At 36.2% G+C, this 19,284-nt stretch overlaps 1 protein-coding gene across 5 annotated transcripts in view; it reads right to left on the minus strand.

Annotated features, from left to right (window-relative positions):
- Positions 1-19,284, minus strand: part of scn1laa (sodium channel, voltage-gated, type I-like, alpha) — a 99,262-nt gene that overhangs the window by 12,141 nt on the left and 67,837 nt on the right. For all 5 annotated transcript variants that reach the window (XM_073911758.1, XM_068223345.2, XM_017357661.4 and 2 more), the window contains 5 exon segments: positions 12,613-12,745; positions 8,284-8,438; positions 6,721-6,894; positions 5,830-5,952; positions 2,036-2,308 (listed from right to left, as the gene is read on the minus strand). In XM_073911758.1, the coding sequence (XP_073767859.1) occupies positions 2,036-2,308; positions 5,830-5,952; positions 6,721-6,894; positions 8,284-8,438; positions 12,613-12,745 (858 nt within the window).

A 19,284-nucleotide genomic window follows, 5' to 3' on the forward strand; every position in this document is an offset into this window, starting at 1 on the left:
CAAAGAGCACTGTTCGCTCGCTCACCAAATCTGTAGAGACAGGACAATCACCAGCAACTAGAGCCACGTCTTTATTAAAAGGAGACTACAAGCGAATCCGGATCCCAGCGTTTTCAGATGAGAACAGCTCTCAGGTAAACAATAATCCTCCTTAGACACGTAAGTTATTGTGGTCGAGCGTCACGTACACTGTTAATCCATGCGCGAGTCTGCGCTCTCACAGAGAGAAAATGAAAACTTTTAACTGCAGCAAACTATAAAAGCAACACTTCACGCTTGTTTTGCCAACACAACGTGGCGTCTCTGTCGTCTAAACACTGTGACAGTAATGAATATTAATGAAGTTGCATAATAGAGCGCGCTGATTGGTTTGTACCAAGCTTTGCTCATGCATTAATGCATCACACTGTAAGACATAATAAGACACACTCTGGCACAGACGTCCAGTCTGCACGCTGGAATACAGGCTATTATGTCATGACCGTGACGCAGCTTAAAAAATTCGTTTTAAACCGGAAGTACGAATTTGCTTAAAATAGCGCAAAAACAACCAATTTATACTTTTTAGTGAAATATAGGTGTCCTAATAGTGTTTTTAGCAGTGTGGGACACATATACGACTGTCAACAGCTCAAAAAATGGGTTTTGGTGTTTCGTGACCCTTTAAAGATTTAAAGAGCCCATATTATGGGTTTTTGAAAATTCCCCTCCATGTAGTGTGTAACACAGCTCTAAGTGAAGTGAAGTATCCAGCTAAGGCTTAAATCTGTTAGTGTACAGTGTTTAAAACTGTTGATTCATCTATAAAAGAGTCGACTCATAGTGCTTCAAACGAGTCGCCTTGATCACGATTCATTAGGTGTTTCGCCATGACGTACGAACGAAACCAAGTTATTCACGTGCACGCGCAAACCCGGGAGATTTCAAACCTGAGGCCCCGCCCTCTGACGCAGAAACCCAGACACACACATACACACACCCACAAACACACACACACAAACATGCCGGTTGATTGAAGTCACACTGCAGATGGACATTATATTGAGTCTCTACCCAAAGATGAAACATCAGCATTATAACCAAGCAGTTGGAAACTTCTGGAAGCTACATGCTACAAAGAATACTTCATCTGAGTTTGTTAAAGGAAGGATCAGTAAAGAGTAACTGATGGACGTCAGGATGGGTTTCTTCCATTTCTCAAGTGTAAGTACGTGCGGTTAAAGTTGTTGCCTCGTTTACTCTAGCTTGCAAATGTATTTAGTTGTGATTTGTTACTTGTAACCGCGTGTACTGTATCAGGTTAACTGGATATATTCTCTTATCGCGTGCGAAGTCACGTTAAAAACGCGACACGTGCTGTTTGTTTATGGAGCTCCGTGCTAGAGTTCTGCTCCCGCGATTTATTCGGAAATTTATTCCCGCTAAAACCTGGCGGGTGCGGGCGGAAGCGGGAGCGTTGTCATCCGGAGGTGTGTGTGTGTTTGTGTGTGTGTGTGTGGTATGGCGAGTACACGACTGTCTCCTTCGTTCGGTTATCCGTAGCACTATCCACTCGCCATAGTGTGGCAGCTAAAATCCACGCATACACTATCGAGCGTGTATGAACTGTGATTACTCTTTAAATTGCTGATTAGCTATTGGCCATTTCCCTCTCTGACTGAAGGCAGTCGACCAATCGCGACAGACTGTCATCGGTCCAATCAGCGCAGATTAGCTCCGCGCTAAGGAGGGGTTTGGGAACAAATGAATCACTGGACGATTCATACAGGAGTCGCTGGGATAATTAGCTAAAAATAAATGCAGATTATAAGGCCATGAAAGTGTTTTTTGACCTTGCATGCATATTAGACTGTTGTTGGAGACTCTTACAACCAAGATATGACCCTATTTCATGTATAATATGGGCTCTTTAATATGCTGATGACTGTTAAACGCGTCATAACAGTCTTGTGAAAAGAGTCCTTGTGAAAAATTACTCCCAATAAAAAATCTCCCATATTTATTGGCCCACCAATTACTGAGGAAAGATCCTTACCACTTGCAGCAGGGCCAGGTATCCATTCCCAACATTGTCAAAGTTAATGATCACATTTCTCCAGCGGACTCCTTTCCCCATTCTTTCACAGTCTGTCTTGTTATAGACCTCTGAGACAGGCAGGCGCTGCTCCGTGGTTATGTTTATACATTCAGAAAACTTCCCAGCGAAGAAGTTGACACCCACAATGCTGAAAATGAGCCAGAAGATGAGGCAGACGAGCAGGACGTTCATGATGGAGGGAATGGCGCCCAGAAGAGCGTTCACAACCACCTGTGGGCATATGAACATCACACACTTACAATGTCGTACCATTATAACATAAGCACTTTGCTTTACAGCTCAAATACAGTCAAAATTATTAGCCCTCCTGTGAATTTCTTATTCAAATATTTCACAAATGATGTTTAACAGAGTAAGGAATTTTTCACAGTATTTCCTACAATATTTTTTATTATTATATAACTACGCCTTTAAAATGTTACTTCAAGCTGAATAGACAAAATAAATAAATTATTAGAGAGTTATTAAATCTATTATGTTTAGAAATGTGTTGAAAAAATAATCTCTCCTTTAAACAAAAAATGGGGAAAAATATACACGGTGGGTTAATAATTCAGCTGTATTTAATTTGGATTTATTTACAGTACACTAAAAAGCCTCACTAAATCAACTTAAATAAATTACATGAACTTTTTAGAAGAAAGAAAATAAGAAAAGAAGATTTTTCAAATTAAGTGGAAACTAATTAAATATTTTTAATGAATAATAAATTAATAATTAATTTTGTGTAGGCTACTTAATATTGAGGAAAAAGGCCCAATCACACAGGCGAATGTCTGCAGCCACACCTCCGCTTTCAGATGTCTCTGTTTTCCCCTATCCACACTGCATTTTAAAACAACAAAGAAAGAAAGAAAGAAAGAAAGAAAGAAAGAAAGAAAGAAAGAAAGAAAGAAAGAAAGAAAAGAGACAGAAACAAACAAACAACAGACATAAAATACAAGAAAGAAGGAAAGAAAGGACCGGGAGAAAGCAAAGGAGGAAGAAAAAAGAAAAAGAAAGAAAAGAAAGAAAGAAATAAGAAGAAAAGAAAGAAAGAATGAAAGAAAAAAAGAAAAAGAAAAAAGAGAGAAAGAAAGAACAGAGAAATCAAAGAAGAAAAAAAGAAAAGAGACAGAGAGAAAAGAGAAAAAGAAAGAAAGAAAAAAACAAGGAAACAGAGAAAGCAAAGGAGAAAGAAAGAAACAGAAAGAAACAAGTAAAAGCAAGAAAGAAAGAAAGAAAGAAAGGAAGAAAAAGAAAAAGCAAGCAAGAAAGAAAGAGATGAATGACAGAAAGAAAGAAAGAAAGAAAGAAAGAAAGAAAGAAAGAAAGAAAGAAAGAAAGAAAGAAAGAAAGAAAGAAAGAAAGAAAGGAAGGAAGGAAAGACAGACTGGAAGAAAAAGAAAGAAAGCATATTAAACTGATAAAGCTGATTGATGATTTTCTTTGATTCAAACTGCTCTCATATTCCACCATCAGACTTGCCATTTAAAAGCGTCTGAATTGAATTATGAATAGTGCACAGCGCTGGCGGATTGGGATGAAAAAGCGTGACCTTTAGGATGCATCGTAAAGCCACAGTATTACGGTTTACTGTAAATCAACAAACACAAAGAAAAAAGAAAAGAAAAACACACGTGAAGACACTCAGCAGTGAAGTTTCCAGAAAAAAAAATAGGAATCGTGGAGAGGAGAGATCTGCGTTTGCCACGTGAGGGGACGCCGTTGCAACATCACATTTATGGGGAAAACGTAGGCAAGTGTTTGGTCAATAGCTGCACTATCGACCTTTGCTTATTATATAAAGCTGCACATCAATTCTTCCTACAATACCACTGACTGAAACTCATGAATGAAGAGCAGATACAGGATCATGTCACAGTAATGAACCCATCGCATATTTACATTAATGCATTATATTTACATAATACATATTATACATCCAACATAATAGTTGAATTAAAGTGCAGTAGATGATATGCCTAAATGCTACCCGATAACATATCTTTATAAAAACACAGTCCCTCCTCCAAGCTTCAAAGCCACGCCTCCTGAAATCACGATTGTGCATGTTAAAGATGACAGAGACCCATTAGATCATGTCATTCGCCAGTTAGAAAACCTTATAGAACTTAATAATACTACAATTCAGAGTGTGAAACTGTATTATATCAGCATATTTACAGTTGTGTAGCAAGCAAAACTTGTCATAATGTGCAATATTTCATGCATGCAAAGACTGCAGATCTTACTCTCTCACACGCTTTGTCCTAAAGCGACTACTGAATGCTTAGTGGTTGGCCAGCGGTGTGCAGGAATTACACTTATTACTAAGCCATACTGACATGCTATTTCAAACTGAATATTCAGAGTAAAGGTAAACAATATAGGGAGCGTAAATATATATAATATGCACTTCAATAATGCGACTAAAATCGGCATACTCCACATGTCTTAATTCGATTTCTCTTTAGTTCGATTATTTTCTAAATCTTGTTCAATGAATCAAAAATTGCTGTTTACATGGTAGACTCTTAATTATAGGAGTATTATCTTAGGGTGCTTTCAGACCTACACTTTTGTTTCGGAACCTGTCTCGTTTGCCCAGTTAGCGCGGTTCGTTTGGCATATGTGAAACCACCAATCACTCTCGGATCCGCGCCAAATCCATCGCTCCGAGATCGCTTGAATGAGGTGGTCTCGGCTCGATTGAAACGAACTCTGGAGCGGATTGATTGCAGTGAAAGCAAAAAGAAAAAGAGAAAGCGATTGGATCCGAGCGTGGTTATATTGCTGTGTTTTATGGATATGTAATAGGCATACGGCTATATGAAGAGAGAATTATGAGTAGGGTGGGAAGTTTCGCGAGTCTCCCGGATGCCCGCAAACAAGTGATAATCTCCTGGTAATCTCGCGTCTCCCTCCCGGTCCTCAAATAGGCTACGTCGCGCACTCTTCTCTCCCCCCCTGCCGCATCACTCCTCACTCTTTGGAAACGTCGCGCGCACCTTGTCAAACACCACCAAACCACCACCTCTCCTGACAGCTGAGCGGGACTCTTAAAAATAAACCCTGACACTGACCAATGCAAGGAGAGTTTACTCACACGTGACTTGTTTAAGCTCTTTTGGTCCGATTAGAAACTTTGCAGTGTGAAAGTAAACTGCTCTAGGAGCAAAGAGCAACAATGTAACATTTGTAATCTCTGTTTCGGAACAACTGAATCGATTCACAGGTGTGAAAGCACCCTTAATTGCATTAAAATCGAATTATTGGTGTCCATGTCAACGTAGACATTGTGAGCCAGCCTTAAAAAAATGGTTATTTATAGTGAGTTAGGGATCTTCTGAATGGTGAATCATGTGTTAGTTAATACAGGACCAGCCGTGTTCAATCATAACCACATGCTTAGGGGTAGTAATTTTAAACAGTGCACGAGGGTTAAATATGCAAGTCATTGAACAACAGTGAGTTCTTCTTGCTAATAATATTAACCTAAAATTGTAATAAAAACTTCTTTTATTCCAGCCAAAATAAAATAAGACTTTTCCCAGAAGATTTTTGTTTAATAAAATTTAATTGGTCTGTTAAAACTTGGGAAATATTTTGAAAAGATTAAAAATGTCACCGGAGTGCTAATAATTTTGACTTCAGCTTCAGTATGTATGTGAATTCTATGTTTAAAATTCATGTTTATTTCTAAATATGCATATACAGTAAAACAAAAAGTCTATAAGAAGCGATTTTACCCTCATTCCATCAAAGCGTGAGAGAGCCCGAAGTGGCCGGAAGGCTCTGAGTGTTCGCAGGGATTTGATGGCACTCAGCTCTGAATAGTTGAGGGCGTTGGCCACCAGGCTGATCAGCGAGACCTACACATATACACAGAGGAGATTAGTAGAAAAGCCATTCCCTTCCTTCCTGATCCTTTCACTCGGTCTTCTCAGGGGAAAATGGCCTTTTTAGATGTACAAATGCACCATTCACTCAAGCAGCTGTCATCAAACAATCTAAACTCTCAGAGACACGAGCACTCACGCAGTATAACACACCCAGAAATGATCATTTCCAAGCGCACATGATACTGCTTTCTGGATAATGATGCTTTCGTTGGTATTGTGGAGGATGTCATATGTTGTGGAGTTGATTTGGCTTTCTTTTCACTAAAGCAGATCATGCAAAACATGTCAAGTTCTGAGAAACAAATGCAAACTTAAAGGGTTTGTTCACACAAAAATGTAAATTCTGTTATTAATCGACCACCCATGTCCTCAAAACCCCAGAGACTTTTGTTCATCTTCAGAACACAAATGAAGATATTTTAGATGAAATCCTGGAGCTCTCTCATCCTCCCATTAAATACTCAATTTACATTTTTGTGTGAACTAATGCTTTAAAGGTGTAAAAGTAATAGCGCAACAGTAGTTTTGAGAAAACACATGGCCTACTATGAACCAATGATTATGGTTGCATGTGCTCACCATAACAGACTGATAAACACTAGTACAGTGTATCAACACTTGATTAAAGTGGACTGTGTAATTGAAAACTTTTGTGATCCCTCTTCTTCTGAAAACTGTGAACATTTTATAGGTTAATCTAGAGCAAATGTGTAACTAATCTTGTGCAGGGCAACCTACATCAACAATGACAAAATCCAGCCAGCACCACAGATTGGTGAAGTATTTGGCGAATCCATATGCGACCCATTTTAGCAGCATCTCAAGAATGAAGATGTAGGTGAAAACTTTATCAGCAAACTCCAGTATGGTCTTAACGCTCTTCCTTGTGTCCAGATAAATGTCCTCAAAAGCCTGAAAAACAGATGGAAGATGAAGATCTCTGATCAATAAACTGAAATACAAGCAGAAGTCATTGCAACAAACTAAATAAAAAAAAGCTATCCAAGATAGTGTACGAAAGAAAAAAACTCTATCTATCTATCTATCTATCTATCTATCTATCTATCTATCTATCTATCTATCTATCTATCTATCTATCTATCTATCTATCTATCTATCTATCTATCTATCTGTCTGTCTGTCTGTCTGTCTGTCTGCATGCCTCTCTATCTATCTATCTATCTATCTATCTATCTATCTATCTATCTATCTATCTATCTATCTATCTATCTATCTATCTATCTATCTATCTATCTATCTATCTATCTATCTGTCTGTCTGTCTGTCTGTCTGTCTGTCTGTCTGTCTGTCTGTCTGTCTGTCTGTCTGCATGCCTCTCTATCTATCTATCTATCTATCTATCTATCTATCTATCTATCTATCTATCTATCTATCTATCTATCTATCTATCTATCTATCTATCTATCTGTCTGTCTGTCTGTCTGTCTGTCTGTCTGTCTGTCTGTCTGTCTGTCTGTCTGTCTGTCTGTCTGTCTGTCTGTCTGCATGCCTCTATCTATCTATCTATCTATCTATCTATCTATCTATCTATCTATCTATCTATCTATCTATCTATCTATCTATCTATCTATCTATCTGTCTATCTATCTGTCTGTCTGTCTGTCTGTCTGCATGCCTCTCTATCTATCTATCTATCTATCTATCTATCTATCTATCTATCTATCTATCTATCTATCTATCTATCTATCTATCTATCTATCTATCTATCTATCTATCTATCTATCTATCTATCTATCTGCATGCCTATCTATCTATCTGTCTGTCTGTCTGTCTGTCTGCATGCCTCTCTATCTATCTATCTATCTATCTATCTATCTATCTATCTATCTATCTATCTATCTATCTATCTATCTATCTATCTATCTATCTATCTATCTATCTATCTATCTATCTATCTATCTATCTATCTATCTATCTATCTGAGATCCAAGCCCAGTGAAGAGATGATGCCAACCATCAAAGACTTTTAGGACAACACATATAATTCATTAAACATCTATGCATAAACATGTATATACTATATAACCACATGATAACTAGGTTTACATATAATAACTTTAACTGTTAAAAGCTATTGGTTACTAATTAATTAGTTAGAAATATTACTAAAAATAACTAATAAAGTTATGATAACTAATAACCTTAACTTTTCTGATATTGATTTTAATGCAATAATGGGCACCCTTTGTGAAGCTGCTTTGAAACAATAATTATTGTGAAAAGCGCTATACAAATACACACTTCAATCGAATTTAACACAACGTGCATGATTTTCCTCACCAGAGCACCACTGCTCAGCAGGATCATGAAGACGATGAAGGTCTCGAACCAGCTGTGCTCCACTATGTTATAGCAGGTCTGTCTCAGCAGCCACCATTTCTTCCATATGCCCTTTTCTTCGTCCACCTGACAACATCGAAACCTCCGGACACACCCTTAACAATACAACAGCAGACAAAATGCCCTTTACTTACAAAAACAAACCTACTGTAATAGCCATCATTTTATTTAATATAATTTAGTCATAGTGCTCAAATACATATACACTACCTGATCCAAAAAGTCTTGTCACCTATTTAAGTTTTAGGAACAACAAATAACAACTTGACTTCTAGTTGATCATTTTGGTATCAGAAGTGGTGTATATGAAAGGCAAAGGCCTCTAGATTACGCTTATTTTACCCAAAAAAAATATGATCATGCCTTGATTTTTAATTATTTAATTAGGGCAGTAAGATCTGACTTTGCTCAGACAAAAGTCTTGTCACTTAACAGAAATAATGTCCAGTATAGAATATAAAGTCATGCTGCAGTGGAAACAGAACGAATATTGTGTCTGACTCCATCATGAGCTTGGAGGACTGCATCCATACATCTCTGCACTGACTCAAATCACTTATTAATAGTCATCTGTAATGGCGTTCTTGCAGGACTCTCAGAGTTCATCAAGATTCTTTGGATTCATCTTCAATGCCTCATCCATCATCTTCCCCCAGACATGCTCAATAATGTTCATCTCTGGTGACTGGGCTGGCCAATCCTGGAGCACTGTGACCTTGTTTGCTTTCAGGAGCTTTGATGTGGAGGCTGAAGTATGAGAAGGAGCGCTATCCTGCTGAAGAATTTGCCCTCTGCTGTGGTTTGTGATGTAATGAGCAGCACAAATGTCTTGATACCTCAGGCTGTTGATGTTGCCATCCACGCTGCAGATCTTTTGCACACCCGAAACCATGATATTTCCTTCACCAAACTTTTTTTTTTTTTAAACTTCTGTTTTTTATTCGTTTTAACATAACGGAACAAACAGATCACCAGAGGCATCACATACAATTATTACATTCTTCTTATACAGTCGTTTTCATAGTACAGGTTACTCTCCCATCAGCCCCCACCCTAACCCGTCAGTAAAAGGTACTGTGTTATAAGCATAAACACCAACATAGTTTCCTTCAAGTCCATATGATTCAGTCTTTTACAATCTGTAATGTGCGGTCCAAACAAAATATTTCACATATATAATATACATATATATGTACATATATTGAAAAAGAAAAAAAAAAACTAATAAAAAATATAAATAAATATAAATAAGGGGAGAAGGGGGGTTCGCACTCATTGCAAAGCATTTCCTAGCAAATTATATATTTTCTATATTCTTATATATAAACCATTTTGACCAATTTTTATAGCATTTATCCATGTTTAGTCTTAAAGAAAAGGTGAGTTTCTCCATTTCAAACATATTATCTACAATTGTTATCCACTCATCCTTTGTTGGTGGAATCTCTTCCAACCATTTCTTGGTTATTGCTTTTTTACTAGCAACTAATAGTATTTTGAGAAGGTATTTGTCTTGTGCATTAAAATCGGTTTGTATGTTTCCTAAATATATAGTACCAAAGCTATGATCAATCTCAAAACCCAGTATTGATTCAATTTCAGTGACCACCATTAACCAATAAGATTGGATTGCTGGACAATTCCAGAATATATGATAATAATCAGCCATAAAATTGTTACATCGTCTCCAGCAACGTGCAGAATCTAAGTTACCATTCTGTGAGTATTTCCTTTTTGGAGTAATAAAGAATCTAATCATATTTTTCCTCCTTCACCAAACTTGACTGATTTCTATGAGAATCTTGGGTTCATGCAGTTTCCAATAGGTTTTCTGCAGTATTTGTGATGATTGGAATGCAGCTCAACAGATCATTCGGCAGATAAATTCAAATGATCAACTTGAAGTCAAGATATTATTTGTTGCTCTTACAACTGACATTGGCGACAATACTTTTTTCTCAGGTAGTGAATAATTATGACCTCAAAATAAATTTCATTTGCCTCTTTAGATGGAAACATAGCGATTGCTTCATAATGTATAACTTTTACAATTTTTTAAACCCACGCCAACACCGGAAGATGATGCAGACTCCACACAGAAATGCCATCTGACCCAGCCGGGACTCAAACCAGGTACTTTCCTGCTGTGACGCAACAGCACAAATCACAGAGCCACCGTGTCACCCCTTGAGTAATATTAATCACAATTACTTACTTAATTACTTAATAATTAGTTTATAGTTGAGGTTAGAATGTGGATTAGGTTTAGCGTTAGTAACTGTATACACTGTAAAAAATATCTGTAAAATGACAGTTTTTAGTTTCCCAGTAGTGGGTTGCAGCTGGAAGGGCATCCTCTGCGTAAAAATGTGCTGGATAAGTTGGCGTTTCATTACGCTGTGGCGACCCCGGATTAATAAAGGGTCTAAGCCGAAAAGAAAATGAATGAATGAATGAATGAATGACAGTTTTCCGTATTTAGTGATTCATGTTTTTTTTCACTCATTTTTGCTTGTGAATTGCATTATAGGATCTTTATCTAAGCTTAAGATGTTGAAAAGTTTGAAAAAGGGACTTTTATTAACCTTTTTAAAAGTGAATGGGCCATTTATATGGATGCACCTTAATAAAATGAGAATAGTTGGTGATAGTAACATCCTGTTTGTGGCACATGTACTGTATATGTGTATGTATATGTGAGGGGGCAAACCAGTGGCGTAGCGGACGGGCCCGCAGGGCACGCACCGCGGGGGGGCCCTGTGTGATTAGGGGGCCCCACGTAGTCGCGATTTTCAATAATTGAAAATCCACCGGCAACCGCAATAATCAAACTCTTGGGAACAACTGTGGTCGGAACCAAAGTTCACACGTCTGTGTTCTCTGAACACCTCTCAAGCGGTGGACTACTTCATTCTGATTGCTTGCCGCCAACGTTGCCAACTTAGCGACTTTGTCACTAGATTTAGCGACTTTTCAGACCCCCCTAGCGACTTTTTTGTGTGTTATTGGAGATTTTTTTAGACTGTCATTTGTCCATACTGTACCATTCCTACTCTTCTCAACGAGCTGCGTGTGATGCCGCCGGCCCCTCCCCCACCTCACAGCACTGACAGGCGGCCCAGTCAGTCCTCGTACAGCAGCCTCTCCCACCTGCAGCCCGAGAGCAGATCACCCCTCTGCGTAGCGCCACAAATGATTTAGCACAGGCAGTGTGAAGGTATTTCCCTTGTACAGTCAAACCGATCTACTTCTCCTTTATTTTAACAATTTAATTGGACCGTTTATTCTTTTGTTGTTCACAATCAGAGATATTTTAGTGACAGTTTCTGAACTTGTCTGAGTTTATTACATATGAGAGATTACTGCACATTCACTACACATCTATAATGACATACTGTATTCAAACAGCAATACATTTAGTTAAATAAACATGCTTATATAAAGTGTAGTGCAATTATAAATATAAATACCCCTTTATTAACCATAGGCTGTTAAACAAACAGAAACTGTAAAACGTGATGACGTCAGTGATATGCAAATTGACGTATGACGTATCCCCCCCCCCTCTTCATCAGGGGGCCCCGTCAGCGATCCCTGCAGGGGGGCCTCCGCATTTTGCGCTACGCCACTGGGGCAAACTTTTCAAGATGGGTGGTGACCATGGTGGCCATTTTGAAGTCGGGTCATTTAACACATCAAACTTATTGGGAATGTCACAAGAAAAAAGGGGTGTGCATGGTTTTAACGTAACTTTAATCTTTCATGAGTTATTAACAAGTTTCTAACTACTTATAAAATGTGTTCAATGTGCTGCCCATTGCGCTGGATTGTCAATGCAACCCTCTTCTCCCATTTCTCACACACTGATAGCAACACCTCAGGAGAAATGCCAGCACAGGTTTCCAGTATCCGTAGTTTCAGGTGCTGTGATTTATTGTGACTAATTTAAATTCATCAGTTTATTTTTTTAAAGCTATTTAATTAAACTAAAATGTATCTAGTGTTACATTTTCAAGAAAGTAACTCAAATATTATTACTTAATTTATAAAATTAATGCGTTACTTGTTACTTAGAAAAGCAATATTATTATGTAAATCAAGTTACTTGTAATGTGTAACCCCCAACGAAGGGGATTACTATAGTAGGTGCATGTAGCGTGTGTAACTATGTCATCATAAATTAACGTGTTGCCCATTTTTTTATTCATTCATTTTTTTTAACAATATTTATTTTTCTTACTGTAAGTGAGCAAACTATTGCAGAATCACCTGCTGTGAAACAGGGTTCAGGATATGCTTCTTCCTCGAGTACCAACTCCAGGGCGTCTTCTCCATCTTTGCCGAGTGGTCTGAGGTCGACTGTGCTTCCCTCTGAGAAGCTGGACGCCACGTCAGACAGTTTCTACAGGAGCACACACGCACACACACACACACACACACACAGCACACATTACTATAGCAACACCTCCACATGGAGGAGAGCAGATGATAGAAGTGCAAACGCTTTCTGAGGAACAGACATTTGAGCTGAGTCACTAAGCAAAGCGAAATTATAACCAGTTTATTTTTTCCCTCCAATATTGATAAGAAATAATTTTCGAATATATGACTGGATTAATATTACAAGAACATATCATGACAGAGTTATTGAAGTAACATGTATCAGACCCCCTTCGATTGTTGAATCCAAAGCAAAATAAACAAAGTCGAAATTTTTTGCAATCCTGCAATTTAAACGCAAAATAATTGCAAAAAATATAAATAATCTCATAAAACATCAAATACCAGACCATATAATCAAACCATATTGATTTCAGTTTGCAATAGATGTTGCATACGCAGCGCACGTGATGTATTTGAGTGTCTCTCGAAAAATGACGTCTCATTACATTACATTACATGTAGAAGGGGGGATGTTTTGCAGCCTGTGCAGTAAGCAGATGAAGTGTGAGTGATTTATATGAAGTCAATGCAAAGATGTGATTAGACATTCTGTGGTGCGAATGGTGCGTTTGACGCTTCAGACTGCAAAAGAAAGTGGGAAACATCTAACAAACGGAGCAATGGAACTGACAGAAAAGCAAGCAGCTTACAATGATGGAGCTTGATTCAAGGATGACGGCCACTGGACGTGACCGAATTGAATGACATAATTTGTGCTTTACATGTATGGCTGATATTATGATGTTCATGAAATCGATAAATTATTTCATTCAACTCTTTTCCTGCAGTTGCCGAGTTTTATGGCAATCCATGTTTTAGGTGTATTACAGGTAGAGGAAGCCCTAAGGCATGTCCTGAGTGAGGTACATGATGTCAGAAGCTCAGGGGAGAGAAAGTAAGATCGTGAATAAAATAAGTTATACAACCTTCCTTTGGCTTAATCCCAACAGTTTTAGATCTTGTCTTGACAAGAGACTAAATCAAAGAACCTTTGTTTATGATTTGGGTCATTGTGTCAGAATGCATACCTAACATAGTAGGCTACCTAATATGGTAAATATAATATGATATGATATAATATAACGTAACATAATTTAGAATAACATAATATATTATAATATAACATAACATAACATAGCATAATATATTAATATAATATAATATAATATAATATAATATAATATAATATATAATTAATATGTATATATATATTTTTTTAATTGCAAAATTGTCCGCAAATTTTTGGGAATTACCTCATTTTTATAGCAAGAAAAAAAAACTCAAAACAAATCGTGGAAAAACTAGGGCATCTGATATATGATAAAAAGGGAATTACTGAATTAATCATTGAATTAATTATACACTTTATTTGAATGGCTTGGTTAATGAGATGTTTAAAACTACTTAATCATTCAACTTTTCTTTCTCTTCAATATTGATAAGAAATAATGTTTAATATATCATTGGCTCGACAACATTTCCAAGAATATATGATGTGAGAAATATTGAATTAATTACTGAATTAATTACATGCATTTAAATTCATTTGAAAGGCTTGCTTTGTGTAATGCTTAAAGCTAGTTAATGATGCAACATTTAACCCACATTTATGGTGAGAAATCACTTTTGAATATATAATTAATTGGACAATTTTATAAGAACATATCATGTGAGAATAATTAAACACTGAATTAATTACATTTAAACCAATTGATTAGAATGATTTGCTTAGTTTGATGTATCGAATAGTAAAAACTAGTTTGATACTTTTTTGATTAATTAAATTGAATACATTTCCTTTGAATTGCTTGATTACAACTAGTTAATAAAACTAAATTGTATACCAATACTGATATAAAATAATTATGAATACATCACTGAATGCATTTTATAACAATGTATCATGTGAGGATTAACATATTCATTCGTGAATTAATTAAATTTAATTACATTCCTTTAAATGTATTGCTTAGTCGGATGTTTATACAGGTTTATCATTGATGATAAATAATTTGTGAATATATCATTAAATACATCTTATAAGAACATATGTTAGTATTAACCCTCTACCGCACACATTATGGCAGATCTATAAAAAAAATATTTGACTGTTTTTCTTTTCTAAAAATGACTTCACTTCAAGTGCTGTAAAAAAAAAAAATAGGAAAAAATTGAAAAAAATGTATGAAATGTTGTCAAATGTAGAATTTTCCTAATAATTAATAATTGTGTTGTTTGTTTTGATTTAATTGGTGTTGCCGTATTATAAGTTTTAACACAGAACTTTTAAATGACACCTTAAACAAACTTTCCAACAACTGATATTCCCAAAGCTTTCAATTTTTCCATTATTTTTTTCTGGATATTATTGAACACAAACATAGCACTGTATGATTATGTATAAAATATACAGTAGATTTAAATGTTTCCTCCAGTAAATATTATTACAAATTAATAACAAGTCTAATATATCCAGATGCATCAGAATAATGTAGCTACTAGCTAACAATGTGTATACATTATACCTGTCTTATCTGCCTCAGAGCTAACCTACCTGAACTGTCTCCATCACTGCTCTTATCAAATGTCCAATCTACATTATTCTCATGATCACTAAAACCATCTCATCCCCACTTTCATCTGCAGGAAGAGCCAGTTCTGTCCTTTTCTTCTTTCACTTACTGTAGAACATGGTGGTGCTCGCTAACACACTGTTCCCTGTATTCAAATCTATTCAAAAGTAGTATTGCTAATAAAACTAGAATTTATCCATAATGCAAATGCCATTACCACATGACTAATCAACATTATATTACTAGCATTCATGTTGTTATTGTTACAACCTAAAAGTTACACCTGACCTTGCTAGCTAGCTAACCTATTGCAATATTGCACGTTCCACTATTGCAGTGTTAGCAACACATCCATTGGATCCATATACAAAAAACTAATTTGATTAAAAAAATTTGAGTTCACCTCGGAATGATAAGGTTCTATCTGCATTCTGAATGATTTTGAGATATTGAGCTTTAAAGTTTTTGCATTCCATAGCAATCAATATGTGCGTAACATTTGTTTTTAAATAAAAAGTCTTAACATTTAAACAACTTATAAAGAAAAAAAACATCCCATAATGTATTGTAAAAAAGTTGTTATCTAATAAGAATATGTGAATAACTCAATTCTGAGACAAATGTCATAGAAACTTATGATTCTAAGGTGACGATATGTTATCATAACTTACTGGAGGTGATGTCTCAGATTTTTTTGTGGATCTGACATTATTTGATTCTTTGTTTTTACTGACGTTTTCATTCGCATTCAGAAACTATTCAAAATCAACCCCAGTCTGTCAGAAATCGCGCTACAGAAAAACACTGCATGTCATGTGACTTAACCAATGCACATCATTGGCTACACTAAGGTCTTCTCTTTCCAAAAAATACATAAGAACGATGGTCTTAAAGAAACAGTGGAAGGAAAAATTAATATAATTTTTTTTGTGCAGTTTACAAAAATATAGACCACAATATCAATCATTTACACTTTTTTTGACAATAACTAAGAGTAAACAAGATCAATCAAAAACCCTCAGTCCCCCATTCCATCCCCAAGGAGGAGAAAAAAAAACATTAGCACCTACAAGAATTGTCAAAGCAACTACATAAATATACATAAAATATAAATACCACACACACACATTAATAAAAAGAGCAGAGATCTTTCTTAAAAGAAAAAAAAAATCTTATAAATCAGCGAAGAGGTGTGTTGTATTCCTGAAACAATTAATTAGAGGATCCCAGTTTTTATAAAAAAATTTCAGTGGAACCTCTTGGTGTAAACTTAATTTTTTCAATATGTATAAAAGACATCAAATCTTCTAACCAAGAGACAGTGGAAGGAGGGTTAGAACAGGGGTTCCCAAACTTTCAGCACGCGACTCCCAAAATAACAATGCCAGTGACTCGCGACCCCCAATATCTTCTGAGGCGGTTATAAATACAGAAACCTTGCATGCAATGGCGCACACACACACACCAATAGACCCAAGTCTTTTCAATGCTTAATTTTTTTTATGTATGTCAGTGTTGTAAATGTGCCAGAAAGTTTAACCTGAAGTTATAAAATGAATCTGCTGCATCTGATGCTTTTGCTGTCTTTAATATAATGTCATTACCCCACGGGTCACAATACAATAGAACTAGTAACTATAAGCTACTATAGTAACTATATACAGTAGTATATAGTAACTGTAAATGACTATTTTTTCAGTAGGTTATGGATAAAATATGGTAATTCTTATGGTTTAATAAAAATAAATAGATTTTTGGAAATCATCAGGTGACCCCCTTTATTGTCCCACGACCCCTCGGGGGGTCCCGACCCCCACTTTGAGAACCACTGGTTTAGAAGACTTCGAGTGTAATAAAATCGGTCTATCAGTGATTCAAATCCTAGAACATTAGCATTCTTATTTAAAAGGTTGTCCAACAAAGCCGAAACACCAAAAATAGCAATCAAGGGGCATGGTTCAAGAGAAATGTTGAAAACTGTAGAAAAAATATCAAAGAAAGAACAAAAATGTTTTAACTTTGGACAAGAAAAAAACATGCGGGTATGATCAGCAGGAGCCAGAGACCACCTATTACAATAAACATCCACCCCCGGAATCTTACTTAAATTTGTTAGGTGAATTCTATGGAGAACCTTAAAGAAATGAACATAAATATCATGTTGCCATATGGCAAAACCATGCGGTAGAGGGTTAAATCCTTCACTGAATTGATTCAATATAATGCAATAATTTTTGCGTCGCTAAGTTAGATATTTTGAAATGCACAAACAGTCCATCAGGAACAAATGTGTTTTTCATGAATGCTAAAAGCTGTTTTAAATTACAGATAATTGTGATGCTTAATAAGATCTTCCAGGTCTCGTCTCACTGAAAACCTTGAAAGCATCTCAGAAATGCTGCAAAGATTGTGAAAGCGTGAGACAGACAGACAGCCAGGAAAACACTCTCCGTTTCGCCAGGAGGTAAAGAGATTTGTCGCAGTAGTAGAATGGCAGATAAATCAATAGAAGCAATAAAAGCGAATCATCTGTTGATGTCTAAGAGACAATCAATCAGAGATTATGGCTCCGCTCCAAAATATAGAGAGCTGCCTTGCCATGTAGTGCCTACATTATTATGCTGAAACACAACCTCGGCTACCGTATAAATAACAATCCTCATGTACAGAAAACACATTGTTCTACACTGTAAAAAATATATGTAAAATATACAGTACACTGTAAACACTGTAAAGCATTTTTGTTAGGAGAGCTATAGACCAATTACCAACCTACGTCACACATGACGTCACACGGGTCCCCGGTTGCAAAAAAAAAGACAGGCTGCAATAGCAAACATGTCGTGTTGTGCGGTAGGATGCCAAATTGGAAGTCTATGAAATAGTCCTTGAAACGAAAGTCCAAAAATAGAAAACGTAACTTTTACCATACACCACACTGCTTTAATGCTAACTGCAGACGTCATTGGCTAAAAGAGAGCTGAATGAAGTGACGACCTAATTAGAAATGCTGGACTCTGCAGTTCTTATTACATATCAGTAGGGGTGTCAAAATTAATTGTTTCTTCAGTGCACCGTGATGCAGATGGGGACAATTCGATATCGGTTCAGTAATAGATCATAACCGTTTTTTAAAACTGACATCATTTATCTCCTATGTCGCAGTAGAATCATACTATGAATACTAGAATACTATGTTGAAGTATTCGATAAACTCATCGATGAACAGCACTTTAATTTTTAAAACCAATTGCAGGCCTTTCTGTTAAGCGGGTGAAGACAATGAACAATCACAGGGGTGTAAGACCTCGCTTAACAGTGCTCAGAAAGCAAGCGGGATAATATTTATTATATATATTTATATTTATATTTATAATATTTATAGCTTATTTGCTATAAATGCTCATGTTGCCTTCTGTGCATGCTTTGGGGTTTTGTTGAATGCATTCAAAAAGAGTGTTTTCTCTGAGCAGGTAAAATTAAAGGTATAGTTCATATATCTTACTGCTTGTATTAAAGGACAAAATTGTATTACAAATAATATATAAATAATAATAATTTTATAAATTTGAATTAAAAAAATCTTGTTTTGTGATGAAAAAATCTAATTATTTACGTAAATCATCGTCAATGCACTGTGTGGCAACGAGTTATCGAATTGAACCAAATAGATGGCATGATAATCGTAACCAAACCGAACTGCGAGACCAGTGTAGGTTCACACCCCTACATATCAGGTAAGTTCACGCTATGCTGAATCATACACATCCCTCGCTTTTGATAGCAGAAATGATTTCAGCAAAAACAGTTAAACATGGTTAATTAAACAGCGGACACTGAATGAAACGTAAAAAGTGTAAGTTATTAAGGTAAACTTGGTTTTATATTCACACATTCATTCAGTGACAACTTGTGACACACTAGC

Source organism: Danio rerio, chromosome 9, assembly GCF_049306965.1.
Source record: "Danio rerio strain Tuebingen ecotype United States chromosome 9, GRCz12tu, whole genome shotgun sequence".
In the NCBI taxonomy this organism is placed as follows: domain Eukaryota; kingdom Metazoa; phylum Chordata; class Actinopteri; order Cypriniformes; family Danionidae; genus Danio; species Danio rerio.